The sequence below is a fragment of the Homalodisca vitripennis genome, chromosome 3, assembly GCF_021130785.1.
Source record: "Homalodisca vitripennis isolate AUS2020 chromosome 3, UT_GWSS_2.1, whole genome shotgun sequence".
In the NCBI taxonomy this organism is placed as follows: Eukaryota; Metazoa; Arthropoda; class Insecta; order Hemiptera; family Cicadellidae; genus Homalodisca; species Homalodisca vitripennis.
The window spans coordinates 138,939,081-138,954,079 of NC_060209.1; the positions used below are offsets into that span (position 1 = coordinate 138,939,081).

At 30.5% G+C, this 14,999-nt stretch overlaps 1 protein-coding gene across 3 annotated transcripts in view; it reads right to left on the reverse strand.

Moving 5' to 3' along the window:
* Positions 1-3,015: 3,015 nt before the first annotated feature.
* LOC124357556 (organic cation transporter protein) overlaps positions 3,016-14,999 on the reverse strand; it is a 44,233-nt gene continuing 32,249 nt past the window's right edge. For all 3 annotated transcript variants that reach the window (XM_046809468.1, XM_046809469.1, XM_046809467.1), the window contains exons 5-11: positions 14,232-14,386; positions 12,245-12,413; positions 11,004-11,243; positions 8,518-8,735; positions 7,178-7,359; positions 5,282-5,418; positions 3,016-3,102 (exon numbers count right to left, since the gene is read on the reverse strand). In XM_046809468.1, coding sequence (XP_046665424.1) covers positions 3,051-3,102; positions 5,282-5,418; positions 7,178-7,359; positions 8,518-8,735; positions 11,004-11,243; positions 12,245-12,413; positions 14,232-14,386 — 1,153 coding nt within the window. In that variant the 3' untranslated portion in view covers positions 3,016-3,050. The remainder of the gene's footprint in view (positions 3,103-5,281; positions 5,419-7,177; positions 7,360-8,517; positions 8,736-11,003; positions 11,244-12,244; positions 12,414-14,231; positions 14,387-14,999) is intronic.

Below are 14,999 nucleotides of genomic sequence, written 5' to 3' on the forward strand. Positions count from 1 at the left end.
ACACAATCTAGGAGATATTCTACAGTTCTTATATGCAATATACTTCAACATAACAGTAGTAACATTTACTAGCACTGTTCTGTTTTATATATGGTTAAACACAAGTACTTCAACTGTACTTATGTTAATTAATTGCACCTTTAAGGCTAATCACAACTACTAATAACACTTGTTCTGACAAGGCGCACTTACTATTCAAGAAACGTTTAGCTGTAAAAGTATTACAAAAAAGTGAAAAGAATGTTACTAGTTATTTTTGTAAAATGCAATTTATTGTCACTGTTTCACAGTACGTCAATCAAAGGCTGTGAGCTATTTCTCAGTTTACAATCTATCAATATATAAAACATTGAATAAAAACTGTGTAATTATGCAATGATTTGTAAAAAGGTGTCTAAGTTCTTAGAAATTTACAACAAAGTTATCATTCTAAGAGAGTGAGACAAATATTAACTGGGCTGTTCAAAACACTTTGATAGTTTATTTATAGATATTCACCTTTCTACATAATCTCATCTATTTTTAACACATTTTTCCACTGAATCGGAAGTTTTTAATGCCATTACCAAACAATGGAACTTGTCGCATCCGTAACTAACTGCGCATAAATGAATTTTGATATGCATATCTTACCTCTTTTACTAACAGGCCAGTTAAACGGTTGTTGGCAACAGTATACAGCATTGTATGCTTGTTCATAGAGAAAATAAATGAGCAGTAAGCATCTGCAATCTATAAATTTCATAGTATGAACTTTTGCTATAAAAGGACGGGTCTAGACATGCAAGGATGCATGGTACTCAATTTCCACTGACTCTCAGTCATTACAAAATTGTTTGTACAAGCATAGACTTGGGTCCTTGAAAACGTTTTTTCAGTGACCTGCTGATGCAAATTTTCAGCAGGTTTTACGAGCTCCCATATGTTACTAAGCAGATATGTACACCTCTTGCTCAGACATGTGCCACACCACCCCCTCCCTTATTCTTGACATCCTTAGCAGACAAAGACATTGCACCACTCACTTCACCTATGAAGTCTTGAAAAAAAGCTCAGTTAATATTTGATTCATCATCTAAACTATAATAAGATTTCACATTTCTGGCTTGTACAATAAGTAACATAACCAAATAATTGCATGATTGAGCTGAGTGAACTAGAGCACCCAATGTGACATTGATGTAACATTAAAGCATTTTTTAATAATATTCATTTTAAATGTTACTAACCTAATTGCAAAATAGTTCCATTCATCTCATTATTGTCATAATAGTCTTGAGACTCTAACATACATATAATATGTACTTAAGATGAATATGGATGAAGGAAGAATGTGATAATTGTAAAAGATGTAACCTCATTACTAACTGAAACTGACTGTGTCTTAGCAAGAGTGGTTAATTAACAGCCCAGTAAATTATGTAAAAGAAAGAGGTCTTAGAGATTTATTCAAAGTCGAAACCACAAGAATCCAAGTTCCAAGGAGATTGCTAAACTCCTGCTCTTGTTCAAATTCCTACTTTTCACCACCCTTCTTGACACCTTAGTCTTGATATCTTTACAAATTTCCACATCATCTAAAGCCCTGTTTACATCAAAAGTTGCCATCAAATTGCTGTCAGCTTTTGTCACCAGCATTTTCATATAATATACTCTTCAATTTTCAAGATGTGGTATTCAGATAAGCCAATGCTAAATTTGGACTTATAATTAGCTAGAAGAAAAACAAGTTCTAGGTAAGTGTAGTCCTCAAATGTCAGCTGTTTAGAAGTATCACAGCTAGGCTAAGATGACCTCCCGAGCTGGCTTAATTCTTAGTAGAATTGAAGAATTGACAATTTTTTATCGCTTGATTACTTTATTCCAAAGTTTCAATAATTTTAAACTGTATTTAAAACTATATTTATTAGTGTTTTTTATGCTAATGTGGTTTTCAGGTATGTGCTAAGGGTTGTTGACATTAAAATCAATAAAAACCACATTTGGGGCTTTTTGGGATTATACTAACAATGGGTCCATACTAATAGAACTGTAACATAAGTCAAGTGTGAATAGAATATATTATAAGGAAATATCAGTAAAATTGAATATCAAATAGCCAAGACTTTCCTTGATCCAGAAAGATGGGATGCAACAGCAAATGGGCACAGTACTTCAGATTTTGGATTTAGTCCATTTCCAATTGTGATTACGCTTCCACGCTTACCTAATTGATGATTATGGTCAGTGAGGTACAGCCTTCCTATTAATAATTAAGATCAACTGTACCTTAGCATTACAACGCTTTGAGCAATAGGAAATGAGTGTCCTAATTTTTGTCTAAATATTACTTGACTTATTGTTACCCTGCTGGAATCCACTTTCCAAGCAAAATTCCATCTTTTTACATTCCAAGTTACATAAGGAAGAGGTTTAAAAAATATTACATGGCACATTATGAAGATCTAACAAGATCTAAATATAGGTTTTCACAGAGACTGAATAAATATATACCATAAAACACAACAATAATTCTTAACCATTACAATTTAATAACAACAAAATTTTTAACAAAAAACAAACTTAATGTTTACAATAAGTTTTCTATTTAACTCAGCAATTTGAAATAAAAACAAATTCTCATATTTAAATAAAGAATTTCATATTTTACAACTGTACATCAATATATCATTAAAAATTGAGAAAATAATTAACTAAATTTTATAACATAAATTGTTATTAATTTTATTTTGATAATACATATACTATTATGTAATATAAATATATTTGTACGGCAAATCTGAATTAGACAGAAAACTTAAATAATATCACTAATTTAAGTAAAAATAAATCAAACTTAATGTAACTTCCACATTATTATTGTTTTGTTTGTACTTATCACATTATATCAACAGTCAGAAGGCTGAGGGTCTGTCATTGAATGACTTAGAAATACAAATATGAGCAAAGCGACTAGCAAAACTTGTACAACATTGTGCGTGTAAATTCACTTTGATCATTAGTGTGAATATTTTAAATGCAGAAATTATTGCCCCAAAGATGTAGTTTCTTCAACAAACTGGATCCAGTTCTCCATTTTTCACCACCTTAAGTTTAGATTTCCTGAAAATAAATAACAATTAATGACATATAGTAGTAAAAAGTTATCAACAAAAATTAAATTTAATAGATGTTAAATATACATTTTTATTGTATTTTTACATTAAAATTATTTTGATGTGTTACATGTGTTTAACATTAATGTGAGCATTTCTTAATAATAAATATTGTGCATATCATATAATCCATAAATGAAAAGTGTAAAAGCAAAACCATACATCTGCATGTAGATTGATTTTTATGGAACAGAAACAATTGCAGTACATGTAGAACGTTATTTTAAAACTTGTTTCCAATTAATTATATCTGCTTCAATTTTAAGGTAAACCATAACATTAATTAATTAATTGATATAAGCCTTTAAAAACCATTTTTAAATTTTTCAGATGTCTGAGTTTGTATCTATATACTGTCTGCATCTAAAAAAATGTCTGCTTTTGAATCTTACAACAATGCATTTGTCCGATCTGTATCTAACCAATAAGATTGACAAAAGCATACAAACAAAAAATTTTCATATACATGTTTATTTTATGAAAAAATCAGTTAGTTTAAATGCAGGCTTCATAGAAGGCAACCCTTAATTATGTAACGACTAAAATCAGACTCTCCCTCCCTCTTGTAACAGAATAATTACTTAATAATTACTTAATAATTACTCCTCAATAATAACTTAATGCTGCCACCAACAAAACCCCTCTAATTTGTATTATTCTAAAAATTGTAATATAGTAAACACAATAAATTTTAAAATCCAAAGTAAAACATGATTTATTATAAAATTAGCGTTCCAAAACTGTAGAATTTCGTTTTGCGTTTTGCATTTTCTTCTCGGCACATACATTTTGTAATTTAAAATCAATAATTAAAATAGTTTTTTCCTGCCTGCTTTTTACAATTTAACTAAAATCTAAATGCAACCATAACGTAACAAGACAATCACTACACCATCTAGTGATCACCAAGACAATCACCAAGGCATCACACTCACTATACTGTTACATCAACTGTAATGGACATGTGATTCAGCATCTATTTGCTTCAACATTGCTTCTCGCGCTAGTCACTCCTAACATGATGGACCATTGAGTCATTCTTTTTTACCAACTTGCATATTTGAATTTAAGATAGACACAATGTTTACACACACTGTTTCGCAAAGTTTTATCTTCTTCAAAGGATTCAGATTTCTTTCCGTTTGGTTTAATGGGGAACGGGGTAAGTATAATACTAACTTTAAAATCTTAGGGGTAACCAAGCAAAGTTTGAGTGGTATTCAAGCAATTAATTGTCAACATGTAATAGTTAAGTAATGCTGCATCGAACTGTGCATTGAGTGCACCTGATGAGACACTGAGAACACCTCTTCACCTATATTATACTATATTTTGTAGTCAGTGTGTTTCTGAGGTCAGAATGATGTAAAGAGGTTATTTCGAGCTTCTTCATCACCGACTTTTTATTTCGTCAAACAAACATGACCCGAGATTTCAAGAGTCATCTGTGATAGTGTCAGATTCCAGATGCTGCGAGGAAAGTGATCTGAAGTTCAACTCATTCACATTAACTCAACCTTTTTTACTATAGCTACGTTATATTTTAACCTATTTGAATTACTGAAAATTGATGCAATGATGTGTTTATTTTACAATAATAATACCAAAAAATGCAAGATAATTACGCGACCATGAACCAGGTCTGTTATTGGTTGTTTTCTAATGTCCGGTTTTGCATCTTAAACATATTTTTAGTTTTGAATTGTGCTTAACTTGTCTGGATTTGCTCCTAACTAATCTCTTAGTTGAATGTAGCTGTTCAAGACAAGAAAATCATGTATATAACTAAATATCTGTAGGAAGTGTCAGATGTCTGGTTTTCATTTACATCTCTCATATATATAGTATTCTAGAAATTAAAAAATAAAATTAAGGCATTAAGTGTAAAATTACTGCAATTGGTACATATTCTTTGGTTACAAGTATGACACTTCATAAAAATGAAACATTCAAACTATGCAAATTTGTATTTTTTAAGCTTTAAAATAATCTAGATTAGTCTGAATATTGTAGTCTTTGGACATGTGATAACACTGACATAGTTTCAGTAAACTATGACTATATTGAGATATTGCAGTTCTAGTTTTATAAAATTTTGCTATACAAGAAAAGCATACTATACTTACTTTCCAAAGTTCTCGCCTTCCTCTATTGTTTCTGGAAGTTTTCTGTTCAGTGTTTCAGGGAGAATCAAAGCAAGCATTCCGCTTACTAGAGCACACCCTCCAAATATTAGAAGAGGCAGTGGTTGCCATATTTCAGCCTAAACATTGGAATAGATTACCACAATTTTGAATTATGTAAACTTAACAATAATTAATATAAGTAAAATAATAATAATTATTCCAGTTCATAAACAGTTATTTCAAAAGAATGGAAATATTTAGATAGTAAGAAAAAAGTAAGCCTAGAGATGTAACAAAATAATTATTTAACAATAGGCTTAATGTGGAGTTTCTCAAAGCTCATTATTGGGCACAAAGTTGTTCATAAGGTATATAATCTAAAACTAGGTTATAATAATGCTTACAGTTATCTGTTTGCAGATAACCATACATTATTTTCTGTATGAAAAATAAACTATTTTTCAACCTAAATCAAAATGAAAACGTGAAATTGAGATAAGGGCAAAAAATGCATGAGAAATTTTCTTGTTATGCTCCTTAGGAAACAGTGAAACCAATGGCTCCTAAAAGATAGCATCAGGTAATCTTCCTGTTGTGTGATGAGGCATAGCTGCTGTAGGCTTTAGTAATGAGGGCTCGACGTCTGAAAACTTTCCTCTATTTACTTTTTTCAAGTATTATTGTACATAAATGTAATATAACTAGATATAAGATTTTCATCATTGTTTTTATATATGGTACATATAGGACATTTACATAATTTTTTAATAAACCTTAAACTATCACACACAAATTTTATCTACTTAGGTACAAAATTTTTTAACATATTATCTACCTATAGCAAAATTTTACCTCTAAATCAAACTTTTATAACATCAAGAATTGTAGGTATATCTACAAAGTTATGATTTAAGTAAAATAAACTTTGAAGATATTATTTGAAGTAATGTAAATTTATCTGCCTGTATGTGTATAGTTGGTAATAAAAGATTCTTATGAATTATTTACTAAATGGCTCTAGTATTAGCTACATAAGATTGAAAAATCTAAAGGCCAGTTGGAACCATGGATTGGAGAGAAAACCAGATTATTACTGAGAAGTTTAGAGATAACATACATATATGTAATACTTCATGGTATCTGGTCCTGCGGTTTTTGAAATTTATTATTATCCAGGATAAATTTGTGATCTGTATGTTTGTCATATATTCTCAAAGTATTGCATTATTTGTAATTTAAAAATAATTTACATGGATGTTCTGTATTATCATCTTCCAAGAATGATTGAATTTAAAAGTTCCAAACCTCTACTCCCAATATATAAGGAAATTTAGGGATGAATACAGTTTCATGAATATAGTTTACATATATTCATGAAACCTGCTTATATGTACTACAATTATACCTATAGATTTTGTTGCAATATAAACTGTAAAAAAAATCTTTTTCACTGAATACCCAAAGGATACAGAAATTGAATACTGAATTAATAAATGTTAACTAGAATTAAGTTTTAACCTGCTTTAAGGTTTGAATTGGTAAATGTGTTTTTAAAGATTTCTATGATTATAGAAGGAAATTCTGGAAACTGTTTCCGACCTAGTCAGTACCTAGGAGATATCATGAATCTATATATAAAATTTCATCAAAATTACTTAGTTGGTTACAATAATTTTATGATGAGTCTGTATACATTCTCATCTAGTATACATATCTTACATTAAGATTTTTTAAGAAATAAAAAGACTGTAAACTGAGTCTTACCAATCGTGACATTATTATATGTTTCATATGATCCAAAGATACTCTGAACTTGGTGAGGCAACGAGATATTGAATCCTAATATCCCTATATAGTTTAATAAACACTTATGGATTTAGATTTAGTTACAATTACCATAATGTTGATGTAGGGTGCAAGGATACTGCCAAATCTGGCGAACATAGAGCTGGCTCCAACACCCACATTGCGTATGACAGTGGGGAACTGTTCTGCGGAGAAAAGGTAGATGGTTCCATAAGAGGCTGTAATGGCTAACTTTCCTATCATGGCCAATGTTATGGTCAGCCAAACCATATCTGTGGACATTATTTAAGTAGTTAAACTACTAATAAAAGACATCAGGATATGAAAATTGAAATCACATAGTACAAGATTTAACAAAAACAATCCTTTTTTGGAAAGTGGTTTATACAAAGAAAACTATTTTGTATTAATAAATTAATCTGAAGCTGAAATTCCAGAGATTAAATAAATTTAAACATGTCTGAAATCTAAATGCTTCCAAGTTTTCAATTAAAGAACTTAAAATGGCTAGCCTATCCACACAATGCCAACTGGGAAAGATGCAGGTCTGAATTATATCTACCCAGAATTAAAACATAATGGCCCTAAAACCTTACAATGGATTCTTATTCATTTTAATAGTGTCTTCTTTTCTGGTTCCTTGTCAAAAGGTTTAAAAAAATTGAAAATAATTGTTCTTTTGAAACCCAGAAAACAAATATTCTGTCTGTCAATCTGTCCACAAAAATTTCAAAAACAGAATGACCTAAAGACTTTTATGCTTTTTTTTTTACTTTTTTTTTAAGAAATTATGCATAAGGCTTCATTTTTATATAAGGAACACTGATGGTGGTATGTGTTACTCCATGGGATTTGGCTGAGCATTAGCAAATATTTTTACATTGGTCTTATGGGTGACCATGATGGCAATGAGAAAATAGAAGAATAAATAAATTTGTAAACAAACAATACACTTATAAGAGATTCAAACATGTGACATCTTAACACATGTGGCCTATCTAATTATTAAAAAACATATGAGAACCAATTTAATGAACAAACATTTGAATTTAGAAAGATGTGTTGAGAAAGAATTTGTATGTAGACTTTAAATTTTGCCTGACTTAATTAAAAAAATAGTCTATGATGCTTCATTTTTCTATTAATCTTTTTTGTATAATTGTCCACAGGACATCTCGAGAATGAAATGAGCAATAGATTTAAACTTTGACATGCAACCTCAATGATGTCTGTTACAACTAATACATTAGTGTGGCGTACTTCCACTACGTCAGGAAAAGTTAAAGACATTATAATATATATAATGTAAGGTTGGAAAAGGTTGTGCAAACACAGATTTGTAGAGCATACTCAAGTACGTCACACCAATGATTTTGTCTGAATATTAAGAAAGGACAAATTTAATAGATAAAACATTTGATAAAACTAACCATTAGGTACGAACATAGTGAGCAGAAGAGCAGTGCCACTAGCCAACATGCAGCCACAGAGGATGACCTTGCGCCCCCAGTGGTCCAGGGTCATCAGCAGGAACGTATACGCAGGCACTTCAACGAGACCGCAGATAATGAAGTTAAGATAGTCGTTACCACCTCCCAGGTTAGATGTATTCCACGACAAGCCGTAGTATGTCATACTGTTTACAAACCTATCAACAACCATATGTGTTAAATAATTTACTGTCTACTTTTAAATATATATCATATACAGTCTTTCAAAAGGAATGTTGGGATACAGAGAATACAATTTTCAGAAACATCTAAATATAGCTTAAAAGGTGGTTTTTTTTCAATTCCTTTAATTATTTTATGCATATACTGGTACATTATGTAGCTAGCAGAGAAAGATCAGAATGGCCCATGAAGTGAACATATTATTGAAACATTAGAAGATTTCAATACTTTGTTTTAGAAAATATTTGAAATTCTACAACATAGTGGAATTGTCAAGGCCATCTGGAAAAGCCCCCCAAGCTGAAGCATTATGCTTCATTCTTTAGAGGGGGCTTTCCGTATTCTCGAAAATTTACTCAATATCAGTAAGAGCTATCCAAAAAACAGAGAGCTTCTATATGAGACATCGGATAGTCCTCATTGGAGGACTACTACAGCAGGTGCCACTCAGGGCTCGATCCTTGGACCGGACCTGTGTAATATCTCAAACGATGGTATCCTCAGACCAGCCCTATCGGAGGACTGCTTTCTCATGGGCTACACTGACACCATTACAGCAATCGTTGTCACTTGCGATATGCAATGTGTCCATGTAATGTATCATGTAATGAATCTTATCTCTGTGTGGATGGAGAACCACTGACTGAGCTTGGTGAGGGAGAAAACAGAGATAGTCATGATGACAGGATGTCAGATTCTGACTCTGATAAATTTCTGTGTTAATAAAGAATATTCTAGTCACAAATACTTCACACAAAGGCCGAACTTGGAGCCAATAAGAAGCACAGCTGGCTAAGGAAATCTCTATTTAACAATCGCAAGAGAGGTGAGATAATGAGCCAAGAGTGGCCTGGACACGTCTTATTCGAGATCTGCCCTTATGGGTTAGATGTGGGTTTAAGGGGATTAACTTTCTGATCACCCAATTCCTTAATGGCTATGGGTTTTTTAGGCCTACCACCATAAATTGGGCATACCACCATACATAGTCCCATGTGCATGTATGGAGACCCCAACTATGAGGACACTTAGCATATGATTTCAATTATAAACAATGGATGGTTCAGAAGACAATTTCTTATTTATTTATTTGTACAAAACGTTCTTTACATGTTTTTTTACAATAGTGAACTGGTACATTGTCATAATATACAATACATACTAAAGCCTTATAGTAATTTTATTATGTTACAATAAGGCACAATGTTACAATTGGAAATGGAAGTTGGTGATTTGAAACCTGAGACTGCGGTTAGAAAAATGATGGGCTCTCTCTAAAACTAGAGACATATCTCTGCATTTGTCGAAAATGTTTTTAAGAGAAAAAAATGGAAGATACCTAACTTCCTGGATCTTTCCTCAGGTGGTTAAACATATGTAAAACTCCTTGAGTTTCAAGATACAAGGCTCCAATTTGAAATCTATGTTTTAATAAGTTTTCCAAAGTGGAAATTAGTCTGAGGTGAGGGTTTTGGTGAGTTTGAGTCTCATTTTCCGGGGATGTAAAGTTCCTCCCAAATGGTGCATTACTAGCATTTTCCTTTGAAAAAAAAAGAAAAGACAGTGGAATTTGACTTCAGGGCTCCATAAGTAACTCAACAGCAATTCCTGAAACCTCACAGGGTACAAATTCTCATGAAACCTCAATAATGTTTTGTGTAGAAATTCAAATTATTTCATTGGTACTCATAAAAACGGTTTTTCTCTCTGACTTCAGAGCTCTGATATACTGGCCTTTAAACATCCAGTTATTCAAAAGTGGATTCGGAAGTGGAAATGTCTTCATAGGCCATTAGTTATTTTACAAGTGCTTAGTGTGCCATTTACAAAAGGATAGAAATGTTTATGAAGCCATGGGAAACATCTGATCTATATGTAGATTTAATTATTAAGTATCTTGATTCATGTTTGCAATATTATTTATGGCTCGAATTTTACTACTTTTTTAGTATTATAAAAACAATAAATCGATAGAACTGAGTACTGAAGGACCCAACAGAACATAACAAAAGTCTTTACCAAACTGTCTGTAACTTTTTTCCGAAATTAGTAACTTTCCTGGATTGTAAATTTTCTGCCCTTTGAGCTCTAAATCAGTAGAGTTTTTCCTACGATAAAGAGAAACTTAAAGTTTTAAGCCACTAGGACATTTCCGTCAAGATTTGTTGCACATACAGATGGACAATGTCAGATTTTTCAAACTACAAAGTTATGTTAAATGGAAAGAATAATTAAAACTTTACCAGAGAAACAATAATATCACAGATTTCTTTCTCAGATTAGGATGTTTGAACAGGTCCAACAAAGAAGGCTTCTCTCCAGCCTCCTGCATCTTTTCCTCATTAACTGTTGGAGTTAGAAGATTGTCTAGCAGATCATCTGGCAGATCTGCTTTGTTTTCTTTTGCTGCTGCTTTCACTATAAGTCTGGCTTCCTCTTTACGCCCTTTTGTCAACAGCCAACGGGCAGATTCAGGAATAAACCTAGAAAGACATTACATTTCAATTTACTGATGGGTCGTCACAAACATGTGGGTGCTTCAAAGCAGTTCATGTATTTAGTTTTTAATTTACTTCAATTGTAAACTCACTTTTTGAAATACACATTTAACACGTTCACGACAATGGCTTATTTTCAAACATTTATATTTGCGATCAAAGTTTTTAATAATAATGGAAGAATAACTAAGAGAAAGAACAGTTAGTATGTGAAAAGTAACCAATAAATTGATTCTATAACCTATAATTTACAAAAATTGTTCAAGCCATCACGAGTGTAGGGAATGAAATATTTAAAATATTTATGAGGTAATTAATTTTCCTTAATTCAATCCTGATAATTTTATTTCAATTCAAACAGTTTTCAAGCGAATTATAGTTATAGATGATCATACACAACATGAAATTTCATTAATAATCTTTATGGTATAGAATATATCTTTACTCTTCAAACAATGCTAAACCTAGAACACTTTTGCATCCTTGTTTTTATAGTATAATTATGAGGAACGCCTCATTCTAAACATAAGATTGATTTGAAGCTTAAAAAATTATTTTTCTTGGTAAATAATTCAATATTAATTTCAGACTTTATTTTCTTCATTGATTTTAAAGGGTTCAACACTTTTTACAGAGTAAGACTCATTGTGTTTCACATTTCGTTTAAAAAAATTGAAGATGCAATCCATACAATGATATGAAAATATTTCATCTATACATATAACTTTTATTAGTCATAGCCAAGTTTAAATGTTTGTTGCATTATTTATTACATATATGTCCAGCAAGAACTCAAAAGGACTGAAACATATTTGTATCATACTTAAAAGTTGTAATCTTTCATTTCAATCCTCTATTGTACTCGTATAACATAAATTTCAAACTAGAGATTTAATTTAAACTTAAGTGTGCTCTACAAACAGATTACATTTATTTAACACTACAAATATTTTTACTAAAATTAATTATAGATGGCAATACATTACCAATAATAAGAGAAAAAGATGACTCCAGAGATCGTGTACGCTATTTGTAAATGTCTCCAATTCTTAATGTAATAAGCAAAACCAGCTGTGAGCAAGAATCCAGTTGTGAAAAAGTACTGGATTGCTACACCAGCAAATGTTCGCTTCTTGGGACCCACCATTTCCATGCCTAAACAAAAAAGTTCTTATAATATGTTTCTAACATTTAAATAACAACATACACATAACACTCACAACGTTAGACACAAAACACACATAACATTCATTGTTGATAAAAAGAACGTTTTTCATTAAGAGTGTTTAGATCTCTGTTTATCATGGATCTCACACTATGTTCAACATAGAAGTTGTGCCATATATGCAAGTAACTGTGTGTATATTTTGCAAAGATGTCCTCTTAATGTGTCCTGATACTATTCTTATTATATTTATCATAATATATCAAACATAAAACTAAAATCTTCTCATCGATATAGTATTGGTATTTTTAAAAACACAATTTTATTAAATTATTCTTTAAAGCCATCAGGTTGAATTTAACTAATATTAACTAGAAAATTTGTCAGTACTTATTAACTTTGGTCTCTAATAAATATTGTCATCTGGATTATGACATCTTGTAAATTACAATCATTCAATTGCATCAGATAATAATAAGTATAAAAAAACATTATTGTTTTTCAAACAGCAGGTTCTAATTTTATATTAAAGTAACTCAAGAGTTTTTTTGAGGGTGTATAATTAAGTTTAAAAATATTCTAATAAGTATTACCCTACAATTATATAACGCATTTCATTTATGAAGAAAGAAGTAGAGCTAAAACTGCATTCATTTGGCAAACGAAAGTACTTAAAATTATTGCAAATGTAAGAGTTATTTATGTCCCGATTTTAAAAATATCATGGCCACCCTCTCTCTGTGTATTTATTGCATTTTATCTAGTACTATGGAAACAATAGATAGTTTTATTAGTAGACAAGAAGTACACATGTTCTGCGCTAGAAAAAAAAATATGCTTGAATACATGGATGTTCACCTGGAGAAAACCAAAGCTACTTTTATCAATATGTGGACATAATAAACTTCCTGAAGCAACATGTGAATTTTTAAAATGTTGTAACACACTTTATTCTGTAAATGTACTACTTAACCTGTTATATTAATGCTAAGTATTAAGCATTATTAAGTACTACTAATTAAGAATCGTTAATATTTATATCTATTGTTATTAGTTTATTATTGTTGAATATATTTTAATGTTATTTATTTGTTTTTGTATTATTATTTATTTACCTTTAAATTTATACTGTATGTAATATGGTTTAAGATATATTATATATTTTATTAAATTGCTTCTAACACCATATTTACTGTTTTTATGCAAGCAAATTGTGTTGTTACTAAATGTGCATAGTATATATTTGATGTTTTGTTAAAGTTTATATTATTACATTTTAAAGGGTGTTAAAACTGTTATATGGTCAAAATCACATTTATTTTAACAAATTATTGAACATAGAGAAGTAAATATTTTATAAAAGAAGAAAACAAATTTGAATAACAAATGATAAAATAATAATAAATTCTAAAAAATAAGAATAGTATAACTTAATGCTAAATAATAGAAAAAATCTTATATCATAAAAGAAATAAACCCATATATCAAAATTGAGAGGGATAATTAAAATTTGATAAAATACCTAGTGGAAACAACATTTATGTTTGGAATTCATTTGCCAACTAATTTATGTGCAAAAAATACAATCAAAAATACAAATATTATGGAAAAAGGGTTTATTTAGTTTACTAAATAATGATTATGCATTTACCAATTTATTTAACAACAGAGATTAATATTTATAATAGAGACCCTTAGTATTTAATATGATTTGTTCTCAGTTCCACACATCCACTCTCCTTGCCAAATACCTTTTTCCAAATATATTTTTTTTAGAAATTGAAAAACACTTTTAAATTCTCACTCACCTATAACATAAGCCACGAGAAAGACTCCTGAAGTTGCAGCACCAACTATCATTCTAAAAAACGTGTAACTGTAGTAATCTGGAGTAATTCCAGCCAACACACCAGCTACGGACATGATTACAAGGGAGAGGAAGAATATTGGACGGCGGCCAAATCTGAAAGTAAATTGAATAAATCATAAGTTAAAATTTTACTAGTAGAATAATTATAATTTTTACTTAGAACTATTGAAAAATAATGTAAATTGTAGCTGTCACAAGAAATTATTAATATCACTTTAATGGTTTAGTGTGTGTCCTACAACTATATGCATTGACCTAAAGAATTTACATTAAGTCATTACTGTAGAATAAACAAGATAAATAAAACATATGGATACCCCTTATTGACGATGGCACCTTAACTTTGTGAATACCATCAACAAACTAATACAGTTCCTTTGAGTCAAACAATACTTGATAAGACTGGGAATGATATTCATTATTTTTCAGATTAAAAATATTTGAATTCCATTTTGAACTGGCTTAAGATAATGACCCCAGTTTCACCGATAATTTTATTTTATAAACACTTTTAAGACGATGATTATCTTGTCAGGGGTTTACATTTAAAAGTTTTAAGTTGGGCCCTAAACTCGGTATTGGGGCAGGGGCAATCTTGTGATACTAATCGAAAAGTGAAATTTGGCACCCTTCAGAGGTATACTGAGTTTTGTTTTTCTAAATGCTGTTGTTAAAAATTTGATATGGGTTGGGGTATCCATCCTTT